Raw genomic sequence first — 27,440 nt, forward strand, 5'->3', positions numbered from 1 at the left:
TGTGATTCCTCTCTCTTGCAGCCTTTAAGATTCTATCTTTATTCTGTATGCTAGGCATTTTCCTTATAATGTGCCTTGGTGTAGATCTGTTATAATTTTGTACATTTGGTGTCCTTTTAGCCTCTTGTGTTTGATTTTCCAATTCGTTCTTCATGTTTGGGAAATTTTCTAATATTATCTCATATCTAATATTATTGTGCGTTCCTTTGGTTTGAAACTCTGTGCCTTCCTCTATCCCAATAACTCTTAGACTTGGTCCTTTAATGCTATCCCATAATTCTTGGATGTTCTGTTCATGGTTTCTTACCATATTCACTGTGGGGTCAACTTTATTTTCCAGATTGTATACTTCGTCTTCATTATCTGATATTCTGTCTTCCAAGTGATCTAGTCTGTTGATGATGTTTTCTATTTGGCTTATTGTTTCCTTCATTTTAAGGATTTCTGACTTTTGTTTTGTTTTGTTTTAGAATCTCTATCTCTTTCTTGAAATAATCTTTTGCTACCTAAATTTGCTCTCTTATCTCCTTGTTGGTGTGATCAGTGTTTGCCTGTATTTGCTCATTTAGGTCATTCTTTAATTCACAGGTCAATGTAATTATGTATATTCTGAACTCCTTCTCTGACATTTCATCAACTGAGCTGTCCATGGATCCTGTTATTGTAGTATTCTGGTTTCTTTGGGCCACTTTCTCTCCTTGTTTTATCATGTTGTCTATGTATCTTCCTTTCTTGCAGTGTGGATCTGAGGGATTACAATTTCTACCCTATAATCTTGTAGTGTCTGCAGATTAGCTGTACCTCACCTTGGTGTTGGGCTTCCAGACCCTGCCAGTGTCTCACAACGGATAATACTGCAACTAAAGGTGGTGGCAGCAATAGTGGAGGTAACTCCAGATAGGAGTGGAGGTGCCCCAAGATGGATGCAAGGTCTTTCAGAGATGGGGCTGGAAGGGAGGCCCTTACACTGGCTTTGGGATGCCTGCTCTGAGATGCACCAGCTTCTAGGCCCTATCTGTTGTGGCAAGATGGAGGCTATGTGTGGGGAGAGCTATCGTGATGGCCAGGTTCTGGGCTCTGGCGTGGGTCTGCTGGTTGGCAGAGCAGATCTGCGTCTAACCTGTGAATGTTGATATTTGATTTTAGGAAAACAACTCATGAAGCACTGCCAAATTTTCAGTAACAGAATTAGGCTTAGTATTTCAAACACCAATAGTGGGATTATTAACCATCACTCAACATTTCTATACCCATAGGCAAATATGGCTTATATTTCATAGTTAAAATATCACATCAGTGTATGTGTGTATGTGTGTGTGCATATGTGTGTGTGCTTGCATTTCCATGTATCTCTGTGTGTGTTTGAATCCCAAACTTTAAATACTTATGGTGATAAGAACATATTAATTTAAGTTAAATAAATTTTTTAAATATGCAAGTTTATGACAGTATATAAATATGTTATTAGTCCAAAATCTCTTAAATAACTCCAAAAGAAAAATCTGAAATGCCTCCAACAGAAATCAGATGTGAGTTGCTTCTTGAGGAATAATTTGAACTAATCAAATAGAAGATACAGTTATCCAGAATGTAAGGGAGAGATTCAGAATGATAGAATAATGAATATATCCAAAAACTGTCTTAAAATGACCTTTGGGTCCACATAAATAACTAGAGAGCAAAAAAAGACCATAATTATTTGTTTAGTAAAACTTCTTACAATTTCCACACTTATTATATAAGTGATGAAGAAAATACAAATATAAAATATCATTTTCCAAAACTCAATTTAGCATCCCTAAGACACATGGCATTGAGTTCCAATGTTTGGCAACAATAAACACAAAACTGCGACTTAGCAATCATGCTTAAGTGCACATGTCTGAAGAAAGTGAAATTATACCTTGAAGAGATGTCTGCCCTCCCAGGTTTGTTGCAGCATTGTTCACCAGAGCCACACCATGGAAATAAGCCAAATTTCTGTGGAATGTATGAAAAGATACATTTTGGTATGTATGTACTCACACACATGATGGAATATTATTCAGCCAAAAAAGAAAGAAATTCTGCTATGTGAATAACATGAATGAATCTTGAGATTATTATACCAAAAGAAATAAGTCAGATAGAGAAAAACAAATACCATAAGGTCTCATTTATAGGTGGAATTTGAAGAAGCCCGACTCTTATAAACAGAGAGTAGAATTAGAATAGTAGTTGCCAAGGGCAGCACTCCAAGGGTGGTAAAGGGAGGTGTTGGTAAAAAGGTTCAAACTTTCAGTTATGCACGATGAACAATTTCTGGGGATCTCATGGACAACATGGATCTGAAGTTAATAAGACTATGTTTTATACTTGAACTCTAAGAGACTCTTAGCTGTTTTCAGTACTAAAACTGATAGCTCTGTGAGGTGACAGGTTAATTGGCTGATGTGTGGCCAACATTCCACCATGTGTACATATGTCAAAGCAATACATTGTACAGGTAAGTACATTCGGTTTTTATTTGTCAATCAATTAAATAGTACCTCAATAAAACTGGAAAAAAAGAAAAAAATGAATAAAAATAAAAATTAAGTCAGATTCATAAAGTACAGTGGTGGTTACGAGGGATTGGAAGTACCACAAACAGTAATGCAAAGGGTACAAGGTCTCAATGGACACTGAAGTTAATATTGTACTGTCAACTTAATATTTCTTAAGAAAGTACATTGTAAATCACATCAAATACACACAAAGTCACTATGTGAAGAGATAAACATGTTAATTAGCTTTAGTGCAGTAATTAGTTCACTATGTACATGTATACCAAAACATCTCAAAGTGGACTTTACAGATAGCATTTCAATTAAAAGAAAACAGTAAGCAAATAACTCATCATAAGAGATATCTATAAGTTATACTGTGAGAAGAACAAGATTTTAGATATGTCACCCCAGTTTAATTAGACACTTCTCAATATACTGTCTATATAAAGAAGTTGTCTAAAAACTAGCATGCACACTCATGCGGCACACACACACAAACACACACACACACAGAGGTGGAGTCCACATCTTGGCTATTGGGAATAATGCTGCAAGGAATCTAGATGTGCAGACAGTTCTTTGGCATAGTGATTTTATTCCTTTGCATGTATGTATACCCAGAATTTTATACCCAATGTCCATCATCAGATGAAGAAAATGTAGCATCATTACAAAATGGAATATTATCTGGTCTTAAAAAGAAGGAAGTCCAGTCATTTATAACTACATGGATGAACCTGGAGAACATTATGCTAAGGGAAATAAGCCAGGCCTGAAAAGACAGACACTGCCTGTTCTCACTTACATGTGGAATCTAAATAGTTGAACTCACAGAAGCAGAGTAGAATTATGGTCATTAAAATTACTAAAAGAGTAGATTTTAAATGTTCTCACCACACACACACACACACATACACACACACAAAAAAAAACCCACAATGTGAGTCAATGGGTATGTTACTTAGCTCAATTTAGTCATTCCACAAAATATTCCTAGAGCAAAGCCTTATGTTATGTAAATACACATAATTTCATGTCTATTAAAAATAATTAATTAATGTTAAAACTCATATGTGCCTTATATATTATTATGGTCTAAATGTGGTGTCCCCCAGAAGCTCACATATAAGATAATGTGAGAAGGTTCAGAGGACAAATGATCGGGTGGAAAGAGTCTTAACCCAATCAGTGAATTAATTCCCTGATAGGGTTTAACTCAGTGGAACCTGAAGTGGTGGGGTGGTTGGAGGAGGTGGAAATTGGGGTGTGGCTTGAGGGTATACATTTGTATCAGGCCAGTGGAGTCTCTCTCTCTGCCTCTGATCTCTGTGTGGGCTGCTTCCCTCTGCCACACACTTCCTCCATGATGTCCTGCTTCACCTCCATCCCTGAGGAATGGAGCCGGGCTTCTATGGACTAAGACCTATGAAACCGTGAGCCCCTAAACAAGCTCTTCCTCCCCTACAATTGTTCTGGTTGGTTCTTTCAGTCACAGCATCAAAAAAGCTGACTAAAACCCATATGATGCCTATATGTGCCCATCAAACTCCAGTTCTCCATGGTATAAAGCTAGAGTATGAACCACTTTATTCACAGGGAAAGAGAGATGGATTAAGATGAGAAGATACAAGCTTTTCAAAATCACAACACTGGCGTACTCCCAGGAAGCAATTTCAAGGAAAGAGTTCTTCACGAAAGCACTTACCTGATATCCCTCAACAATTTAGGACTTTCTGAAAATTAAAACTGCATAGAGTATTCTTATATTTATGAGCATGTGTGGCAAAGTTGAGACCAGCAAACCCTATGGATTTTGTGAGTCTATTGTCAAAAGTCAGGTTTGAAGTAAATATGTGAAAGATAAGTATAGCCATGAAGATATACGAAGTCGTCTTGCTCAAGTGGTAGTCATTAGCCTCATATGGTTTTTTAAATTTAAGTTAATTAAAATCCAGTATTATTAAAAATTAAGTAATCACATGTGGCTTTATTATTGGACAGCATGGGCAGAAAAGATTTCCACAGAATAGAAAGTTCTATTGGAAAATATTGGCATCAAAATGTTTAAATTAGATCCTTGTTTGGTTTTGTTACCAATATGTGACAATTACTTATATGTTTCCACTATGCACACTCACCTATAATGGGTGAGTGTTAAAACATGGAAGAATTTTTTAGCATTGTTATGGTTTAGATGTGAGGTGTCCCCGAAAAGCTCATGTGTGAGACAAAGCAAGAAAATTCAGAGGCAAAAGGATTAGAGTATGAGAGGTGTAACCTTACCCAGGGATTAATCCACTGTTAGGGATTAATGGGTGGTAAGTATAATCAAGTGGAGAGTGGCTAGAGGAGATAGGGCCTGTGTGGTGTACCACTGGGGTTTATATTTTGTCCAAGAAAACTCTCTGCTTTCTAGTTGTCATGTCCTGAGCTGCTTTCCTCCCCCATGATGTTCTGCCTCACCTGAGGCCCAGAGCAACGGAGTTGGCCGTCTATGGACTGAGACCTCTGAAACTGTGAGCCAAGATAAACTTTTCCTCCTCTACATTGTTCTAGTCAGGGCTTTAGATCACAGTGGCACAAAAGTTGATCCAAACAAGTTGTGCAAACTGAGTGCAAAAAGAGAATGTCTTGTATAGAGAAGCAGTTTCCCACTGGATTCCAAGCTCCTCAGAATCTGTCATCATGTTAACCACTGCATCCCAAGCACCTGGAAGGATATCCAGCACACAGTAGGTCTTCATTATTTGTCTGTTAAATATTGTCTTGTCACATTCCTTCATTTATGTGTGAACAATTCCTGGCAGAACCACAGGCACTCATCACATAAAACAAAAAAAAAATGTGATAATATAACTGGAGAGGCTGAAACTTATGCATAAGGCCTGAGGGAAGAACTTAGAAGGCAAATTAAAAATGATATTATTATAAAGTATGTGACTTCCTTTAAAGAATAAAGAGGCTAAATGACTTCAGGGACTTTAATATCTATTTAGAACACTCTCGTTACAAATGCACCCCCAATTAAAACTGACCTCAAAAGACTCTGTTTGGCAAAAGTTTCTTACCAGCAGTCCTTCTAATTTCAAAAGATATTTAGAATTAAAATAGTCTATAAGACATCCATCTCTAATTTGGATTGACCTTTCCACAAATAGTCTTAATTACTGAAATTTTGCTTTATGTGCTGCTTTTCCATGTCATTTATTCTGTCACTACCCTAATGATAAGTGGGAAAGCATAGTTATTGTCTTAACTGAATAGTGCTTAATAATCCAACAAACCAATCTTTGATCTGTTACATAAAGGAGTAGAAGGACAGTAGGAACAGACAGGCAGAGTCAGGAATGATAGTGCGTCCTACAAACAAGGGCAGACTCCACAGATTGTGCCAAGCCAAGCACTGGTTTCAAGAATGCATATTAATTAATCCCATGACTCCAAGAAGTGCATGTGTCTAGTGAGCTGTTTTTTCAGCCTGCCCAACATCAATTCCCTCTTTCCCAGGGAATAGCATCCTGATTTATCTTTGGCCATCTTTGCTCCCAATTTGAGTCCATATGCAGAAATGTTCAACCCTTCCCCAGCAAATGAAGAGATGGCAACTTAAACCAAACTAAGTCACTCAGAAGTGCCCTCTTGCGCTCTCTCTCTCTCTCTCTCTCTTCCTCCCTCCTTCCCTCCCTCTCTCTCATTTACATCTTCAGCAAAGCAATATGCATACTAAAAAGAACAAATGTCTCTTCTTTCCAGTTAAAATGCCAAAATAAGACTTTCCAGTATCTTAGATCCCTAGACTTTCCCCCTCTCCTTTTTGAAACTGAGTTTTCTTCCTTTTCCTTTAACTTGGAATTATTCTTCTACCAACTTCCTTTTTCTAATTTAGCTAGATCATTCTATTGTATAAAACTAAAACTTCATAACATAATGTCTGCCTAGAGAAGTGGCTAATTAAAGAAAAATATGCAACTTGTATAGTTCTAGGACTGTTCTCATTAGCTCTCTGTGGAATGAGGCTGATACCTCTTTTATAAGAGGATTATGATTAAATTAAGATTAGATCAAAGCAACAGATCAAGCACACCAACAGAGGTCCTCTTGCAAACATGTAGCAGAAATCTCAACACACACAAAAAAGATATTTTTTAAGAGGACAAATATGTTACAATATTAAAATAAGAAAAAATACCACTAGAAAGCCTGAAATTTTGAGGAATCCCAAAAGATGGAAAATAAATGTTTGAACTGATAGAGGGACACAAGTAAAGGAAAACACAGACTATGCCTCTTATAGAGTTATAAGTAACTCCATAAATCATCCGAACTCATCCGAACTCAGAGTAAAATTAGAGCAAAGACCTGAGTAAGCCTTGGAATAATAAAAGGTTATTAATTGAAGTATTGATTTGGAAGAGCTGGTCCAGCCAAGTCGCCAGTTGACAGCAGAAACATTTTCTCCAAGGTTAATATCTTAAGAAAAGTACTTTTAAAAGTTCTCATAGAGAGAATGTGGGGATCACAGAACAACTGCTTACACATTCTCCACATATTCAAAACTATCTAAGACAAAAGCAAGCATGGGAGGAAGTAAGGAAGGTATTTTGACACAACAGATTCTGACAAGGAGACCATTACCAGAGAGAAGATGTCATCAGAGAAAACGTAGGCAACTATTTCCTATAGCTGGGAGAAGTCTTTAGGCTGAACCTTCTGAATATCAAAGAGATAAAACTAAAATGGACACAAAAATCCCATCACAGTGAAATTTCAGAATTCCAGAATTTCAGCAATAAGGAAAGATATTTCAGCCTTCCAGAGGAAAACGAATTCCTGTGGAAGAATGAGTATTAAAAGTCATCAAAAACTCATTAGCCAAAATGGGAAGTAGAAGACAAAAATAAATAAACAACAACAAACATGATCTCCAAAATTCTAAGATCAAATCACTTTAAAGCTGGAATTCAATGCTCAAGCAAACTTGCACATGGATACAAAACTCATTTCTCCAATTCATTCTTTTGTTTAATAAATACTTACTGAATACCTCCTGTGGTCTAGGCAGGTGAGGAGGTCTTGGACACATATCTGAGAAGTAAATGTATAAAAACTCCTGTCTCCACAGACGTTACATCATAGTGGAGGACAATAAGTGACACATGCAGAATGTCACGTATTCACCCTGTATCTCAGTGACCTGGCCCTTTTTCATGCTCATGGATTCTGTGGGTCGGAGTCTGAATGGGGCAGGAGGTCATCTGGCTTCTATGCCTGGATGTCAGGGCTCCCGCTGAAAGGAAGCTTTCCTGTGTGTTTAGGATTTATTTATGAAACTACATATCACATAAAATTTACACTAAATAAGTATGAATGATTTTCTCTTGTTAATCTGCCTTTGTTAAAGGGATGTCAGCCATAAACCTTGCAATGGTCAAGGAAAGAAACCCTTCTCCCTTACAACACCATCACATGCTGTAGGTGTTGGCTGCCCATGGCTCTCGCCTGTACTGTTCTTGCTCACTGGGGAATGTCCTTAGCCCGTGGGAGCCATTTTGCCTGTGGAAGCCACATTGCCCAGCATACCTTGGAGTCCAGGCAAGGATTAGGTGAGGATCCTCTGTCTGGAAGTAGCTCATGGCCAATGACTGCCTGACAGTCCTCTTTGTCTCAACATGAAACCCTCTGTGGTGTGACTTTACCCCCAAGTTCCCCATAAGATGAGGTTAAAGAAACCAAGTAGCACGAATATTATCTCCTCTCCGCCCTGTTCCATTCATTCCTTTCAGAGTTTTTCTGGGAGTATTTCCTCAATAAATCACTTTCCCAAGGACCCCTGCCTCAGCGGCTCCATCTAAGAGACCTGCTGTGGTACTTCAGAGTTAACACTGAGGGACGGAGATCCTGGATTTGGGTCACAAGCTCATCACCGCAGGAAGGTGTGTTTCCCTCGCACACTGTGGCAGTGGGGACACTGAGACGCGGCCTGTGGAGACCCAGGATGCTGCATGGCTGGATGGGACACAGTAGTGGAGTCTCAGCCATTTTCAAGGAGGAAAGATGGACAAGCGTTAAGGACTGCAGAACTGAGTGGCCATTCCTGGGCACCACGGATGCACCGAGGAGAGAAAAATGATGGCCCAGGTTGACTCATCACCCATTTCAGCAAAAAGAGTCATAGGCTTTCTTCCCAGTGTTTACAGACTCATAGTTAGAGGGCTAAGCATGCAGAACTTACTTGTAAGAGAAGTATAACATTGGAGAAGGCTGAATCTTCAGCCAAGAAAAGTCTCCTGTACTAACATCAGGAGCCCTAACAAGAGAGGAATGAATAAACTGGATGTAAACTCAGATTATTGGAATAGATGCAACTGAGACTCTTGAACAGCAGATTCTCCTGAGTCTTAGGAACTGGCAGAAGTAACCCCCTCTTTCTGACCTCAAATGAAGCACGTAGGTACCTCTAAGAAGATGGCCAGCCATTTTCGGAAATTATGCCTGCCTTCTTTTCTAGATGCCAGGTAACCAGAATCAAATCTCAGTCATGGTCAAATCCTAACTGTGGAAGTACTAGACTGACTGAGAGGGGAAAGGGCAGAGATGTAGACTGAGATCATTTTGAAGCTTTCTCCAGGATTTCAACATATTCCCATAATCCCTGCATCCAGAGACATTCAGCAGAATAAAAAGCCAGATGATGACATCGTTCCTAATGGAATAGTTCCACATCATTCAGATGTGCCTGTTGATATTAATAAAGCTAAAATGTTTATTTATTAGAACCATTTTTATGGGTCTATTCCTATAAGTGCAATACAAATTTCACAAATATTAGCTGAGACTGGAGAGAGAAGAATTGTCTGTTCACACGAGGGCTAGATCAGGCCCTCCCAAGAGTTGTCACTTCCAGTTTCCTTTAAGTACTAGGATTCCCTTGTAGATCCACCCTCCCTACGATTTCACTGGTGGAATTCTATTTATGAATTTTCAGAAACAAGTGTCCTCCATCAAATGCTGTTGCTCTATTTAATTTAGTGTTTAAGTTAGCTTTCTCTGAGTGCACACCTGAAATTTTCTTTAAGAATTAAGTAGCTCTCAGATATTTGATGGCATTATTGTCTTAAAAAGAAGCGAGGACAGACACTTCTCAGAGGAGGACATATAATCAATCAACAAGTACATGAAAAAATGCTCACCATCTCTAGCAGTCAGAGAAATGCAAATCAAAACCACTCTAAGATACCATCTCACTCCAGTAAGATTGGCAGCCATTATGAAGTCAAACAACAACAAATGCTGGCGAGGATGTGGGGAAAAGGGTACACTTGTACATTGCTAGTGGGACTGCAAATTGGTGCAGCCAATTTGGAAAGCAGTATGGAGATTTCTTGGAAAGTTGGGGATGGAACCACCATTTGACCCAGCTATTCCCCTTCTCGGTCTATTCCCTAAAGACCTAAAAAGAGCATGCTACAGGGACACTGCTACATCGATGTTCATAGCAGCACAATTCACAATAGCAAGACTGTGGAACCAACCTAGATGCCCTTCAATAGACGGATGGATAAAAAAAAATGTGGCATTTATACACAATGGAGTATTACTCTGCATTAAAAAATGACAAAATCATAGAATTTGCAGGGAAATGGATGGCATTAGAGCAGATTATGCTAAGTGAAGCTAGCCAATCCCTAAAAAACAAATGCCAAATGTCTTCTTTGATATAAGGAGAGTAACTAAGAACAGAGTAGGGATGAAGAGCATGAGAAGAAGATTAACATTAAACTGGGATGAGAGGTGGGAGGGAAAGGGAGAGAGAAGGGAAATTGCATGGAAATGGAAGGAGACCCTCAGGGTTATACAAAAGTACATACAAGAGGAAGTGAGGGGAAAGGGGAAAATAATACAAGGGGGAGAAATGAATGACAGTAGAGAGGGTAGAGAGGGAAGAGGGCAGGGAAGGGGAGGGGATGGGGGATAGTAGAGGATAGGAAAGGCAGCAGAATACAACAGACACTAGTATGGCAATATGTAAATCAATGGATGTGTAACTGAAGTGATTCTGCAATCTGTATACAGGGTAAAAATGGGAGTTCATAACCCACTTGAATCAAAGTGTGAAATATGATATATCAAGAACTATGTAATGTTTTGAACAACCAACAATAAAAAAATTTAAAACAAAGAAGCGAGGAATTTGAATTTTTTCTCCATATAGAAATGATGAATGTTTGAGAAGATGGCTATGTTTACCCTGATTCAAACATTACACAATACATACATGTACTGAAATGTCACATGGAATCCATGAATATGAACATTGTTTTTACTTTTAGTTAAAAATAAATTTAAATGTATATGTACAAAAACACATAACTTCTGCACTTTAAGAATATATTTCAGACTATTTTCTTTCTAAGCACTTATAAAATTACGTGCACTCAGAAAGAGTTTGGCCCAAAGTCTAGTAAATGCTACAGGCAGACAGAAAGGGTTATAGCCATCAAGTTTCATTGTTGAAAATGCCCATGTTGAACTATAGCACTGACAAGCATTATCTTTGCATAGTAGTCCTTTAAAAATGGTGTATTATTGAGGGCCTTTAAATAAAACTTTAGGGAATCACAAAATTTTTAAATACCTTCAACATTAAAAACATTAACATACATTAAGAGTGACCAACACATCATCAGATATGTAATATTTACTTAGTATGATTTAAAATGAACTGAACCAAACAGATGACTCAGAATAAATACAAACAATTCAAGATTTAGAACCAGTTATTGGAGCACTTTCACAATCAAAATCACCTGCCTAGCCATAACAATCATTAAGTCAAATTTAACTAAGGATAGAAATAGTACATTCTACATCTATGCACATGAGAAGTCTTTTTTAATTTCAGACTCTATTGATTTTCCTTCACAAATGTCCAAAATCTCGGCACCAAAGAAAATCTTGTACAAATGTATTTTATATTACTCAAAATTTAGAAACATATTGAGAATTGAGGAGCATATATTTTTCTTTGAAGCCAATGTTCTTGGATTAGTAGTCAAGAAGGAATGGTATCTGCAATAGTTCCATCCATCCATTGAAACATGTAGATCTCCTTGAAGATACTGCAGGACTGATTAGCCTTCTAAAGAGAGGAAGCATGGAAATCTCATTCTAATTTTATCTCACGCAACAGTAACCTCAGGATATTTCCACGAACATATCAAATGCTGTTATTGATCAATAAACTCATTATTAAGGAAGGAAAATAAATGCTACATACCTAACATATCTCTGGGGAGTCAACACCTTTTGTCTCCAACATGAAGAAGTAATTTCTCTGTTAGTTATTTGTCACAAATCTCATAAGTTAGCAGTAGAGTTGATTTAACTGTATATGATGTGTAGAAGTCAAAGATGTAAATTAAGTACAAAATATTTATTCATTATCCAATTATTCAATCCTTTCTGTTCTGCTTCAAACCTCTAGAAATATGAACCTGATTTTCCTCCCGCCCAACTTCAACACAGATATTAGTTTCTATCATTGTCCTATATACTCAGTGGAGTTATAAACAGAAAACCAAGTTATCAGAAGAATGAACTTTGAATAAGTAAAATTCATATATTTATACTCACTTTATAAAACACTGGCATAGATGGCAAGCGGTTCATATAAGTTGTTATAATGTATCACAAACTCCCAACTGTAGAGTTGTATCCAAAAACATTACTTAGCTTAGGACAGCGGCATATGGTTCTAGATCAAGTGAAAGGGAAAGTGTTAAAGGAAATGAGGAATTAGACAAACCGGTAGGAAGCTCAGAGAGCGGACAGTTCTAGGGAAGCCCCATAACCTGAGAGTCAAGGGTCACAAGTGTTCCATCATGGCTCTGCTGCTGAGATGCAAGAGGCTTGCATTTGACCTGATTTTCCAAGTGGAATCAGAATTCCCTGCCCAGAAGAGAACTAGCCCTTACCTGGGGAGATAAATTTACTCAAGAGGAAATTTTCCTGTAATGAGGAAGGGGAAATAGCATTCTAAGATGATGGCAACGATGATGATGATGATGAAAAATAACAAGAATACATCACCTTACGTGTGGGAACAGAACAGGCAACTGCACAGAGGACTTTTCAGAGGACTCAAAAAACACATGAAGGCAGTTGCTGGGTTCTCAGGGCTGAGGAGTCATATTGATCTGCATTACAGGCCGTCTTCTCTGGACAAGCTGGAATAAAGGTCAAGCATAGATCTCCTGCCATAATGATAGATCTCCTGCCATAATGAATAAGGTAGCTGACAGAAGATCTGTCTATGATGTCACAGGCTATTGTATCCACTCACAAAGATGTTGCTCTTTCCCAGAAGATTAATTACATAGTAATAATAATACTAAGAAGATCCAGAGACAATGCAGAAAAATGTTTTCTAACCCACATGATAGAAGTTGAGCATGTGGAGTAGAGGTGCTCAGGAACACAGCCCAGAAAAATTCAAATTGCTTTTGTGACATTTCAGATGTCCCTGATAGAAAAACCATCAGGAACTACTAAAATGCCACTTCAAAATTAAGGGTGGAAAAACCAGGCTGATCTCTTTTATTTCCAGTATTTGATGAAAAGTGACATTCCCAAACTAGGTCTCTTGCTAGTTAAACAATGCTGCCCAAACGTATTATTTAAAAATAAAACAAAGAGGAGGAAGGGAGAAAGAAGAACAGTAGGAAAAAGGGGTGGAGGAGGAGGAAGAAAGAAGAAACCTAATTCTTCATCACTGAAGGAATAAAAGTGAAACTTTTTGAGGAAAGCTTGCCCTCATTGGAAAGTGAGATTTACTTCCTTCTCTGGTGGTCAGTTTTATTTCTTAAAGTCTTTTTTCTTTTTTTAAGCCTGATATCCCAAAGTTTTAAGTAAGAATTTTGTTTTTAAAAACGTTTTGTATTTTTTTTAAAAAGAACTATCATTCTTCTATGTTAACCTTTTCTAATTAACCTTTTCCTTTGGTAATCATACTCTAGTTTTCCCAATACAAAACAATACAGAATATTTTCTCTAACTCATTAGGATGAAACTGATTCTCAAAGCAAGTGTTGTTATTTATAGGAGGTTGAAGGGAAGCCAGAAGATAACTTTTCTTTGTGTTTTTAAACATTGAATTTTATGAAAATATTTGTTTGAAATTTCAGTAATCGCTTCTTAAGTGTTTTCATGGAAGACTGACCCAATCCTGTGACATTTCAGTAGAAAAGGGGTTTAACAAGGAGAGTTTCCTGCCAGGACAAAAAGACAACAATGCCCACCCTCTGAGCCTGTGGCACCCTGGGAGCCCCAGGCTCTTCTCTGTTGTCTCAGGGCTCCAGAAACTGTGACAAGTGTCAGCCAACATCTGAGCCATAGCACCCATCAGCCAGGATAGCTCATTTCTTAAAGATTTCCACCAGCAAATTCATCAGATTCCTTGGTGGATTTAATACAAGCATGGAATCTCTTATGGAACTTGGACTACCTCTTTTCTCTTTTAATCACTATCTTTTAGTTTGTAGATAACTTTTTATTAAAGAAAAACAGAATTGCATAATTGTTATTACTTTCATTCACCCTAAACAATTTTACTCTTGTTCCACATCTGTGTTTTAGAGTTATTTTATTTTTCTAGAAATTTCCACAAGTTTTACTTACTTTCTCCTGGTTTGTGAAGACCATTTTTTGGTCACTTTAAAACATCTTCTTTTTATATAAATGCTTTTTGAACATTCATATTTTTAATTCATCTAGTTTCCTTCTTTTAGGAATCATTTGTGTGATCAGATGTCTCCATAAAATTCCCTCACTTTCTTGTAAAGATTTTTACTACATCTCTCTTTTTTTTAAATGGTCTGAAAGATTCTTTTTAAAAGTAAGAAGCTTGCCAAATTTTGTGAGGTCCTATGTTTTTATTTCACAAAATCTATCATGGTCTAATGACTTTCCTTCACATTTTTCAATTACTTTTATTTACTAACTGTGTATCTCATCATTATTTGTAAAAATCAAGTCTAAAGCAGCGGTTCTCCCATTGTTTCTCCTAACCTGAAATGATGAAATCTTATTTGTTGGTGTGATTGTGTGTATGTGTGTGCAAGTATGTGTGTGTGTGCGTGTGAAAGCATACACAGTTAATGCCCAGAATAGCAGAATACACACATTTATGACACAAAATGAAAACCAGCCTTCATTTTAAATTATTTTGAAAGTGCCTGAATTTCTAAATTAGACAAAGAATAAGGAAATCTTAACAGTGTTATGAAAAACAGTTTTACATTCACATGCAAACAGACAGAAAGATGGAGATTATATCTTTGTTCTTTGATATTACAGATATATTGATGTTCTCCTCCTGAGTTAACAGTTCTCTCAGAATCCTCGAAGTACAATTTTTTCATGAGAGAGAACAGCACTGGTTATTTCATGACCTTTTATTAGCTCTTCAGTATAGTCTACAAAGTCCTGAAGTTTTGTCATTAATTAGCCACAATTTGTTTTGGGTAATGCAACACTTCCCTTTTCACATTCCTTAATTAGCTGCTGAGCTATGAAACAACTATGGCACTTCATAGTATAAGAGCCGGCATTATTAACTCTTTATTTTATACTAACAAATTAATAACTGTAAAGTCAAGGCGAGCTCTTATTGTTGACATGGACAGATATTCATTAGGAATCTTCTGTGCACCATGTTTGGGGCAAGGCAGGAGATTTCGGTGATGATGGCTACAGAGGTGAGCAAGACAAAGGTCTCTTCTCCTAAGCATTTAATGTTCAAGCAGGAAGGAGATACAATGTACAGGTAAATTATATACATACCGTACAGGCACTATCCCACATAGGCAATAAACAAGGAGGCCTTGATTCTGTATTAACGGAGATAAAGAAAGGCATTGATCAAGCACAAATGAGAACACTGCCCATTCCTGTTTACTCAAGGTCAACTACAGCTTATTTACTTTTCAATAATAAATAACAAAAATTTGACATAGAGAAAAAGGAAAATTTTTTTAAAATTCACCTCTTGTGAGGGGTTCTTCATATCCTCATTCTCTTCAAGGGGCATGTATCCTATGGAGAAAAGTCATACAATCAGAATTCTTGACTCCAGTTGCAAATATAAAATGGAAAATAGGTGCTGGAATAAGGTGAAGATCAATTAACCATGCCTGCCAATAAGTGTCCTGCGTGAGTGCTGAGAGCCATAGCCAAGTCCGAATGACGCATGGCATTTTTGCCAGAACGGAGTGGTTGAGAGGTGACATCCGCAAGCCATTGAGATGATAATGGTTATGTTAAGCTGTGTATATTAGACCCCTGCTGTCCTCCTCGGCCTGCTACTTTGGAGTTCTTGCTACTTTGGAGTTCTCGCTACTTTGGAGTTCTCGCGGGGATTCCCGGAAAGTTCCCATTGGTTGGGGAAGTGCCAGAGGTGGGATTTCCGGTTGGTGTGTGGTGTGTCCGGAGAATAAAGGAGTTCCTGTTTTGAACCTACAAGGCTGTGTGGCGGCTCGGTTATTTTGTGCCCAGCCAGACTGCGGCACCTGAGGAAACTTGAAGTATTATGGCTCGTTGGTTGTGATCATGGTACCCTGAAGGACAGTGACAGTGACACTGAATTGGGCACAGAATGCAGGAAGTACTACCAAGGATGCACGTTGGCTGTCCTTGGTCCAGGTAGGTGCATCTGAAGAGATCACACTGGAACCCAGTTGCTCTAGGACATGAGATACACATAAAAAGGCAGAGCTGTAATAGACATGAAGACGCAGTGTAAGCTCCTGAAGAGCAGGCCCGACACTTTCTGTGAGTTTACTTACCTCACCATGGGCAAATTGTCAGCAGACATTCAACAGAAGAATCTACAGATGGAAAAACAACAAACAGTGTGTGAAAGGATACTCATCCTCCTCCCAATAAAAGAAAGGTAAAGTAGAACCATACTCAGTGTGTTAGTCATCATGTGACCAAAATTCCTGACATGAACAACTCAAAGGAGGTAAGACTCATTTTGGTTCAGAGTTTCAGAGTTTCGGTCCATGGTAAGTTGGCTCCATTTGTCTGAGCCTGAGGCATGGCGGAGCATCATGGCAGAGGGACATGGTGAAAGAAGGCTGCTCAGTTCATAGTAGTTCAAGAAGTGGGGAGGAGAGAGGGGCCAGGGACAAGAAATATCCTTCTAAGGCATGTCACCAGTGACCTACTTCCTCCAACTGGACTCCATCTCCTGCAATTTTCTTCAACTTATAATAATCCTTTCAAATTATTAATATTCAAATGGATCAATCCACTGATGAGGTTATAGCCATCATGTTCTAATCATCTCCTAAAAGCCCCACTTCTGAACATTGTTTCACTGGGGACCAAGCCTTCAACACATAAGTCTTTGGGTGACACTCATATTCAAACCATAACCTTCTGTCACTGGCCACCAAAGGCTCATGTCCATCACACAATGCAAAATTCATTCGGTCCATCTCCAAGAGCCCCCAGAGTTTACACTTCCAACTTCACTTAAATGGTCCAAATCCACCATCTCCTCTGAGACTCAAGGCAAACTCTTAGCTGTGAGCCCTTATAAAAATTTAAAAAATGATTTGTATACATTCAATATAAGATGGGGACAGATACAGGGTAAGAATTCCCATTCCAAAATGAAAGAAAGGTAACATAGGAAGGAAGGGATCCAAACAAAACCAAAACCCAGGAGGTCAAACATTGCATCCTGTCTCTCCATTTCTGACATCAGAGACATGTGTGGGCAGGATCTGGGATCAAAGAGCTGGGGCAGCGTTGCCCCTGTGGTCTTGCTGGTTGAAGCCCATATGGGCTCCTAAAAATTATTTAAGTGCTTCACAGTCTGACCCCCCTGAAGACATACTGGAGAAATGTTTATCCATCAGCTTTGCTTCCTTGGGTGTGGAGGACCCAGCCAGGGCACTGAACTCACTAGAATTTTCATGCTGAGTGTGAATGTTTGCTAAGCCTCTTCCAATGAAGGTTAGGAGAAGCCTCAGAGCAGAAAGTAAAGAGAAGGCAGATCTGCAGCCTGAAGAGTGACTAGACACCCCCACACAGGACTCTTGGCCATTTTCCTGGATGGGATCAGAAGTAGCTGAGACGAAGCAAGAGGCCTCCAAGAAAGAGGAGGCCCAAGGCCTGACTCTGGAACATGCCAATGTGCAGATCCTGAGCAGATGAGGACACCCATCAGAGGAGCATCCAGAGCTGTGTGCCTGGCCAGGTTCTGAGGGCCTTTGAGGATGGGCCAAAGGACTCTCATGCTTGAAAATGGAAACTTATTTGAGCAGAGACATAACTGTTGTGCCTGACAGCCTTTCTAATGCAATTAATAATGTAATTTAGAGGGCTTCATATGTGTTTCATCATCATCAATTCAACTCTGGATTGATGCGGACAATGCTGGACACGGGTTCATTCTCAATAGCTTCATGGTTTGTGCCTATCTTTAATTCCGAATTTTTGTCGTATGATTATTCTAATATTCAGGAAAAGCAAAGTGTTCACTTAGTCTTTTGCTTAGGTGAAGAAAGGAAAAAGAAAGTATCTGAGTCTAATAACCCAAATGGTTAACTCTTCCTTCTTTCTACACATGTAAATACTTCTGAGCATGTATGTACTTAAAAATCCTCTGAAATACGGAGCAAAATCAAGGGGCTCATAGAGAAGATATAGGATCCAGCAGCACTCCTGTAGCTTGTTTATTTATTTATACTTATTTAAAATAAGTTTAAGGGAAAATACTTGGCAAAAATATGTGCAGGAACTTTAAATTACTGAACTACTGAAAACACAGAAGAGCAATGAAATGAAAATGGAAGCCTCTGGCTGTGAATGGTGTGCCACACGGTGTGCTGGTGGGAACCAGAGGCCAGGTGTAAAGAGGTGATGGAAAAGACCCAGGGCAGCCTTAGGTGGAACAGATAGAAGAGAAGGAGGCTGGGGTAGCGAGGACTGGTGCCATCCCCTCTCACAGACCTGTCCATCGGGAAGAGGCAATAGGTAGTCGCCTGACTTTGGGTTGAATAGCAAGAGGGGGCTCCTGATAAGGCCTTAGGGACAGAAGTACTTACATATGATAGAAGAGGAAGATGATTTAGGTAAAAGGGAAAGGAGTCAGAAAACCAGACTTTGCTGTCTCCTGGCCCCCTGATTGCTTATACTGATTTAAAGTGGGCCCAGTCAATTGCTGAGATCTGTAAGAATCAGCCTCCCAGGGTGTGTAGCAAGGTGGAGAAGGAGAGATTGGAACTGCAGAGGCAGGTGGAGATGACCTTGCACAAAAAAAACTAAATTTAATTTTTTTTTTTTTCAAATTAACCACAAACTTGTCTCTAAATGGTACACCAAGTAAGGCTAATGGATTTTTTAACTTGGAAAAAAAAATGATCCTAAAATTAATCTTGAATAATTACCATGTTATGTGCAACTTGGATATTTCTAAAATGAATGAGCAATGGAGTACAGGGGTTATTTGCACTACAAGATACAAAATCTATTATGCAGCTATATGATGAAATTAATTTGATGCTAGTGAAGGAACAAACTAATCAATCTATTTTTTTAAATAAGCAACCCAGTAAGAAATCCAAGTATGTACTCTAATAATGGCATTTGAATAGACAGAAAAAAAATAATCAAAATAAACATCATTAGGGCAATGATATATAATCATGAAGAAAAATAAATCTAGGGGTTGCAAGAATAGAGAAAGTCACTTTTGTGGCTGCTCTGTGGCATGAAACCAAGAAAGCAGTTTTTAAAATGTGAGGAAAGAGGTACACTCATACATTGCTGGTGGGGCAGCAAATTGGTGCAACTACTCAGGAAAGCAGTATGGAGAGTCCTCAGAAAACTTGGAATGGAAACATTCCAAGTTTGACCTAGTTATTTCACTCCTTAGCATATATCCAAGGGATCTAAAATCAGCCTACTGTAGTGATGTGGCCACATCAATGTTCATAGCAGCTCAATTCATGATAGATAGGAACTAATCTAGGTGCCTTCCAATAGATAAATGGATTAAAAAAATGTGGTACATATCACAATGGAATATTACACAGCCTGAAAGAAAAAAGAAATTACAACGTTTGCCAGTAAATGGATGGAACTGGAGACTATCGTGCTAGGTGAAATAAACCAATTTCAAAAAACCAAAGACCAGATGTTTTTTCTGATATGCAGATGCTGACTCATAATAGGTGCATGGAGGGAGGAATGGAGGTTCACCAGATTGGACAGGGATGATGGGGTAAGGGGAGATGGAAATGGGAAAGGTCGTAGAGTGAATCAGACATAACTTTGTTCATATATGAATACATGACTAGTGTAACTCCACATCATGTACAACCACAAAAATGGGAAATTATACTTGATGTATGATATGTCAAAATACATTCTGCTGTCAAGTATAACTAAAAATAACGAATTAAAAGTTTTAAAACAGAAAAATCTTGTTTTACTTCATGCCTCTAATCTTTTACATGTTAGAGATGGATTAAAGAAAAAATACAAATTAACAAAAATATTTTTATAATATATAAAATATTAGATAAAATGTAATTAAATTGTATTGATATCTTGGAATGGGGAGGAAATTACTGCGTATCTCATTTAATATAATCCAGCTGCCTCTTGTATGTGTCTAGGTTCATTACATGCCCTCAGTAAATGACTAGTTAACATAATAATGAGAGCCAGAACACAAAAAGACAATGCTTGATAGGACTTCCCAGAAAACAAATAAATTCCTATAAAGTCAAAGTAAATAAAATATGTTAAGATATGAATCCATGAGTGGGAAGTAATAATAATATTTTCTATTTCAAAGCATAAGTATTTCTTATGTATCACAGGAGAAAGATAACTTGTCCAATAGAAAATTTGGCAAAAAAAAATGAATTAAGAATTCAATGAGAGAAAAATATCAGTGACAGAAAAACAAATTTTAAAAATGGTGACTATTAGTAATCAAAGAAGAAATGCAAAAATTTTACAAATAATAATGTATTCTTTGAGTATTTGTATTACATTGATAAAGACCGAGAAGATTGACCATGATAACCGTGGGTAAAGCTAAAGAAAATACTCCTCGCATAGAGATGGTCTGAGGGTAAAATGTTCAGAAGTTTCTATATGGTAATTTGTCAGTTTACCTTAGTGATTATAATTATGAATAGTCACAAATGATGAAAAATATACTCAAAATTAGAGTTATCAGCAAAAAAATTGGAAATCACATAAATTTAATCAGCTAGGGCTGAATTAAAAAGATTATCAGCACAGTGTATTTCTATACAATAATTCAAGATAAGATAGAAGAAGCAGATTTATTTCATAGAAAGATTTCCTTAAAATTTGAAAAAACCATTACTTCAGGTCATAAAGCAAATTAAATATAATTCTTGCTACAAGCTACCTTTCAATTGAATAAACACCAACACTTTTACTTTAAATGCCTTGCCAAAGTCACAAAGATGTCAAGGATAAAAAAAAGAAATGAACCAAGGTTTGATAGGAGTATAAGTGCCGTTTGGGGACGGTGGTTCCTCCCCTTGTGGATGACATGCAGCCTGTGGCGTGAGAGGTGACTACAGAGAAGGGAAGAACCTAGCTGACACCCAAAGTAAAGGTAAAGCTTTTTTTGTTTTTCTAACCATAATTTGATGAGTGGTGACTTAACAGAATATTCTCTGAAAACACATCTTGTGAGAGGGGCCCTTTTGATGAGACCTGATGGATGACTTAGATGGATACCTATCAGTTCCCTAAAGGACTTGAACAAAGAACATAGGATCCCCTTGATTATGTAATGTGTATTGTCTCTATACCATCCATCCACCCTTCTACATACTGTGAATGGTTTGGTCTCCATTGCGATATGGCTCTGTGAAATGCAAGACTTAGATAAGGAAGAGTTCTGGCTAACACACACACTGCAACTTTCAAATTTCATTATATAGTAGAATCTAATTTTATTTTTGCAGCGTAACTCAAGTGCATTAAAAAGTCTGTAGATAAAAATACATTTAAAAAACACATACATCTATTTGTAACCTGAAGCTTTCAAGGAGGCTCAAATATTTGTATCTACTCAGAGTGCATTAATGTTTGTTTAAAGGCACATATTTATGGCCATAAGAGGTATTCACTGAAAGTACAGTCACCCAGCACTAAGTGCAGGGATATTTCCTGACAAATGTGTCATTGAGTGATTTCGTCATGCTGTGCGTGTCAGAAAGTATACTTCCACAAACCCAGATGGCTATGTATTGAAACCTTGTATAGGACCACTGTCATATGTTGTTACTGATTGAATATGAGGTGTCTCCCAAAAGCTCATGTGTGAGACAATGCAGGGATGTGCAGAGGTGAAGAGATTAGATTATGGGACATGTAACCTAGTCAGTGGGTTAATCCATTTGATGGATTAATAATGTAAATGTATTAATGAGTGGTAACTGTATACAGGTAGGACGTGGCTAGAGGAAGTAGGTGACTGGGGCATGCCTTTGGAGTTCATATTTTGTCTCTGGTGAGCAGAGCTCTGTGTCCCCTCCCCGACCCCTGCTTCCTGGATGTCATGAACTGAGCAGTTTTTCTCCACCATGCCCATCTCTCATGATGTTCTGCCTCACCTCAGGCCCAAGGCTATAGGGTTGGTGGACCATGGTCTGAACCACTGAAACAATGAGCCAAAATACACTTTTCCTTCTCCAAGTTATACTTGTTGGATATATTGGTCATAATGGCACAAAGTTGACTACAACATATGTGCAGCCCATTGTTAGTTGAAATAACGTTATGTGACACATGGCTCTACCTACTTCAACATGTTTTCTAGAAAACACATGAGAATATGAAGATCTCATATATCTGAAAATGCTCCTGCTAATAGGCAAAAAGCTTAAATTTCTGGGGAAATATTACAAAAGAAATCTTTTTTTTCCATATCATAATTGCAATAAAAATAGAAATAGAGCCAGGGGCAAAAATTAGAGATAGAAATGAAACCTCAGCAGCAAGTTGAGCAGCTCACAGTGGATTCAAGGAATGGAGCCCCTCATTGATCTTAGTAGGGATGAGGATTGTGTTTTAATCCCTATGCAAGGAAGGAATCCTCTTGAGTGAAATGTGCCGCAGTCTGGCTGGGCACAAATCACAAGCCACTGAAGCAGGAACAAACTTTATTTCTGAACTCCACCAGCACACTCCACACACACTCCCGGGAACTCCCCTGAATGCCACGTGGCTCCTGGAACCAGCAACCAGAAATATCCCTCCTCTGGCACTTCCCCAATCAATGGGAACTCTCTGGGAATCCCCACGAGAGCTCAAGCAGAACTCAACAGGAACTCCCCAGAACTCAAAAGTCATCATCTTAATGTCTCACGTCACCTCTCAACCACTACTTCTGGCAAAAATGCCATGCGTCATCCCTACTCGGCTGTGGCCCTCAAAAGAAATGGACAATAGGATTGTGAAATTCTCTGAACTAATTGGTACTTTCAAACTGCTAAATGATTATGATATTTCTCTTGAACAGATTAAAATAAAGCCCTCATATTCAGGAATTGTGAGTCTCAAGTTCATATTTTACAAAACAAGAAAAGAAAAAAACAAATATGCTAAAAAGTAACAAAATATAGCAAACCCAGATGGTAAATGAATGGGTGTTTAGTTTCATTTTTTCCATAAATTTATATAAGCTTATAATATTTCCTCCAAGGTAAAGAAAAACTGTATGACTTCTAGTCTTTTTCGTCATTAAGAAAAACCACATCCTATTTTTGGCAGGGCATTAATTCTGGCCATTGTTTGCAGATTTTGCCTAAGTCTTGAGAAGCCAATGAGTTTACTGCGATTAATACTTCAATAAAAATATTTTAATAAAAAAGCAGCTTTGGGATAGTAAAATATGAATTTCCTACTTACCAATGGTTTCATTTTGTCATCATCCTCTGTTGCCGCGTCCGGCCAAGGGAGCCGAGTCCGGCGAGGGATGGCGAGGTTAAAAGACACACAGGACACCAAGGTTCTTCATCCAGGAGTCAATAATAATCTTTATTGCTAACACACCTTTTTTTATACCCCAAGCAGAAGAAGTGGAAAACTACCCAAAAGCAGGAGGGAGGGGGGAGAAATTTAGTTTCAACATCTATTATTGTCAGGTACCGAAACCTCCCTTAACAATAAGTCCATCAGACCAGAAAAGGTCAAGGCATTCCCGTGGGATACATATGTCTCAGACGGACAAGCAGGAACAGAAAAACCGCAAGTTCACCATGGCCTTGTGAGCTGGCCACACTGGCATGCAGAACAAACTAGTGGAGGTAGGGCTCCAGGGGCCAGGGTGGACCTGCTGCCAACAAGTCCCCCTCTTTTGTTTTTTGCATGTCAGTGGGAATCAAGTAGCCCCTGTCTTAGGTCGTTCACAGCCCTTGCGATGCTTACCCGTCTCTGGGAAGGCCCCGATTCCCTGGCTTAGGTCGCACAGCAAGCGTGAAAGTTGCCCGTCACTGGGTACTACAAGATCAGCTCAAGGTGTTATGACCTATCAAGACATTATTGTGGTGAACACTTAACCGGTGAACTCTTAACCGTCTCCACCTACGGGACCCACGACCATCACCGCCGAATGGCAGATGTGATTGGACTGAGAGATTAGACAGCAAAGATCCTAGTACAGGAAGGCAAAAGGGAGAGGTATGCATAGAGAAAAGATATGGCAGGAGTTCTTCTTTTAAGGAGGACACTCATCTTCGGATCGGTCTGAAGTATATCTCAGAGAGGCGATCATCCATCTTTAAGCGTTGATAGTGAACCTGTATCGGCTTAGAGGCTAAGATATTAATTTGATCTTTAATGAATTGTACTATCTTATTTACAATGTAGGGTCCTATTGTCACTACTAGAAGGAGGCCTAACAATGGTCCCAATAAGGGAAGAAGATAAGGCAAAAATCCATTAAGTCCAGTCCAGAGAGGGTTCTCAAATAATTCCCTCCTCCTTTTTTCTAGGTCTTCTTGGAGTTGTTTAATTTTTGTGCGAACTATGTCAGATTTGTTAGCATAAAAACAGCACCTCTCCCCAAGGGCTAAACAAATTCCCCCTTGATTGGCAGTAAGTAAGTCTAAACCCCGCCTGTTCTGAAGAACTACTTTTGTTAGAGAGTCTATCTGGTCTTGTAAGTCTTTAATGGTTCCCGATAGGGTTTGCACATCATCTATAAGCTGTTGAGATAGGCGGCGGTAAGAATGTATAGCCGTATCCAATCCCGCCGTGCCTGTGCCCACAGCAGCGGTTATTCCAAGGCCAACAAGGAGTGGTAAGGCCTGCACAGCTCTCTTGTGTCTTCTAACTAAGATGTCTAGGCTAGGAATAGGTAGGGGTTCATCTCCTGAGATAATCGTGATATCAGGAAGCAGTAATGTGAGAACGCAACCGCCAGTCCAATTTGCTGGGAGCCTGGGAAAAGCTAAATTTCCACCACACATAAAGACTGTACCATTAGGGGGACAAATGGGCGGAGTAGGTGAGGAGTAATTCTTTACTAATGAGCAGTTTTCAAAGGAAGAGACTCCAACATCAACATCATAGGTATTATTTTGTATCATGCCCAGAAGGCATGACATAAAACCACCTAGAGGCTGCACCTTAAAGGGTAGCCCAGATTGACATGTGTTGTCATCATCAATGGTATAATTGATGGGAACCGCCAATGGCATGACTGCACCTGCCGTCATGCAGAGCCAGCAATCACCAGCAAGGGTAGGGTTGGAACTACTAAGTAAAGAAAAGGTAGTTTCTAGGATATCTAATGTATTGGCATCTAAATCAGGAAGCTGGGATTTGGGCAATATCAAGGGATGGTATGTAGGCTTAGGGATCTCTGGCTTTAAAAGCTTAATCACCTGAAGGTGTTTGATAGCATCAGTGGGTCCCCCTCCATCATAGATTCCGATGGGGGCCTGCATGGGCCAACAGGAAGGTTTACCCACGACGCCCTCACATCCCGCCTCCATTAACCGAGTCGTGATGCCTTCCCCTCCCCGGTCACCAAGAAAAGGAATATAATTATAAGTGGTCCCCCATTCTCCACGGGTGTTAGTTAGGATGGCCTCAAAATACTGTTTTTCTTGATTATTAACACAAATTGAGGCCGATGTATAACAGGAGATGTGCATTGCCGGGGTGTAATGACAAGTGGCGGGACAGCTTCCAAGAGTCTCGGTCGGATTAGGGACAACAAGTCCGGGCTTATTAACACATACCCATTTTGGTTGCTCAAATCCTCCGATGTTTTGATTGATTTCAGCCGCCATATAGGCTACTTTAGTCCCACAATCAATGCTCTGGATATAACCAGAGGGGGCCGAGTGCCGGGGCCCTCCCTTACACTCACAAGGGGCTCCAAAAAGATATTCATGAATATTCCCAGGTGGGGGGTCAAGCCCTCCTTCAACAAACCTGTCCAGAAGGAATGTCACAAGCGGGGTCCAGCTCATGAGGTGTGTCTTGGCACTCACTTGAAGGGGTGAGAACAACAGTGGCAGGATCAGCCATCTTGGGAACTTCATTTTGTCTTGAATTTTCATTCACCGGTCTAGTGCAGCGCTCCGGGATCCAAATGGGCTTCTCAGTTCCTGGGGGAAAAACACATACAGCTCCCCTCACTCTAGCTAAGAGTGGAGCCGGGGGTTGCCACTTTCCGGTGGATAAATCTTTCCACCTTATTTGAGCATCTTGTACAGTGGGAGGGGAAAAGTGGCGTTGTGCAGCCGTGCGCCCTCCAGTGTCAGTGAGTAAAAAATTTAAAATAAATAAGGTTATGTTTAGAAGTGCTTGTGGTCCCTGAAAATTCCGGTATATCTCCCCCTCTTTTGTTTTTTGTAAATAAGTTTTTAAATGTTGATGGGCTCGTTCTACGATAGCCTGTCCCTGTGGATTATAAGGGATTCCAGTCTTATGATTAATTTTCCATTGGGTGCAAAACCGTTGAACCGCCTGGCTTACATATGCGGGACCATTATTGGTTTTGAGGCATCGTGGGGTGCCCATGGAGGAAAAGGCTTTTAGAAGATGATTGATTATGTCCTTAGCCTTCTCTCCAGTATGTAAGGTGGCAAAAATGAAGCCAGAATATGTGTCAGTGGAAACATGTATAAAGGAGAGCTTACCAAAGCTAGGGAAGTGTGTAACATCAGTTTGCCAGACATCATTAGGTTGTAGTCCTCTTGGATTAACCCCAAGGGAAGGAGAATGAATAAATGGTGTACAGGTTGGACATAATGAGACAATCTGTAAAGCTTGGTCTCGTGAACATCCTGTGTGGAAGCGTAAAGACTGTGAATTTAAATGAAATTTGTTATGGAATTGTAAGGCCTTATCATATTTGGTCGTCACACAGGAAAGGCCGACAGCATGAGTAGCAGCGTCTGTTTTTGCGTTTTCCTCTGACAAAGGTCCAGGGAGCCTTGAATGGCTTCGGATGTGGCCAATGTATAGAGGATCTCGTCTAGCTCAAATGAGAAGCTGAACTACCTGTAGTTGTTCTGTGATGGTGGATTGCTTTCCAATATATGATGCTGTTTTTATGAATAGAGCCAGATTGGCTACATACAGGCTGTCAGTATATACATTAAGAGGAATAGAACTATAGACTTTGAGAGCTATGATTAAAGCTTTGTCCTGTATCTCAATGGTCAGGTTGGGACGCGAATCCAAATGAGTTACCCAAAAGGCCTGGGGAGTTCCAGTGAAGCCAAAGCTGCCGTTGCCCCGGGACCCACGGAGGGCGTGCCCAGGAATGGAAGCTAAGGGTAGCAGCAGCAATTGAGCCATACGCTCCCCGGGGGGAAGAATAACAAT

The 27,440-nt window shown here is 39.2% G+C and overlaps 1 protein-coding gene across 1 annotated transcript in view; it reads right to left on the bottom strand.

Annotated features, from left to right (window-relative positions):
- Positions 1-7,544: 7,544 nt before the first annotated feature.
- The window catches only part of LOC131424643 (syncytin-1-like), a 49,515-nt gene continuing 29,619 nt past the window's right edge, over positions 7,545-27,440 (bottom strand). Inside the window, exons 2-5 of the mRNA XM_058583206.1 lie at positions 16,370-26,215; positions 15,571-15,620; positions 15,369-15,415; positions 7,545-12,282 (exon numbers count right to left, since the gene is read on the bottom strand). Coding sequence (XP_058439189.1) covers positions 24,326-26,167 — 1,842 coding nt within the window. The 5' untranslated portion in view covers positions 26,168-26,215 and the 3' untranslated portion in view covers positions 7,545-12,282; positions 15,369-15,415; positions 15,571-15,620; positions 16,370-24,325. The remainder of the gene's footprint in view (positions 12,283-15,368; positions 15,416-15,570; positions 15,621-16,369; positions 26,216-27,440) is intronic.

The sequence above is a fragment of the Marmota monax genome, unplaced genomic scaffold (genome assembly GCF_021218885.2).
Source record: "Marmota monax isolate L192 unplaced genomic scaffold, Marmota_monax_Labrador192_F-V1.1 WCK01_AAM20220418_F8-fsc00542, whole genome shotgun sequence".
In the NCBI taxonomy this organism is placed as follows: Eukaryota; Metazoa; Chordata; class Mammalia; order Rodentia; family Sciuridae; genus Marmota; species Marmota monax.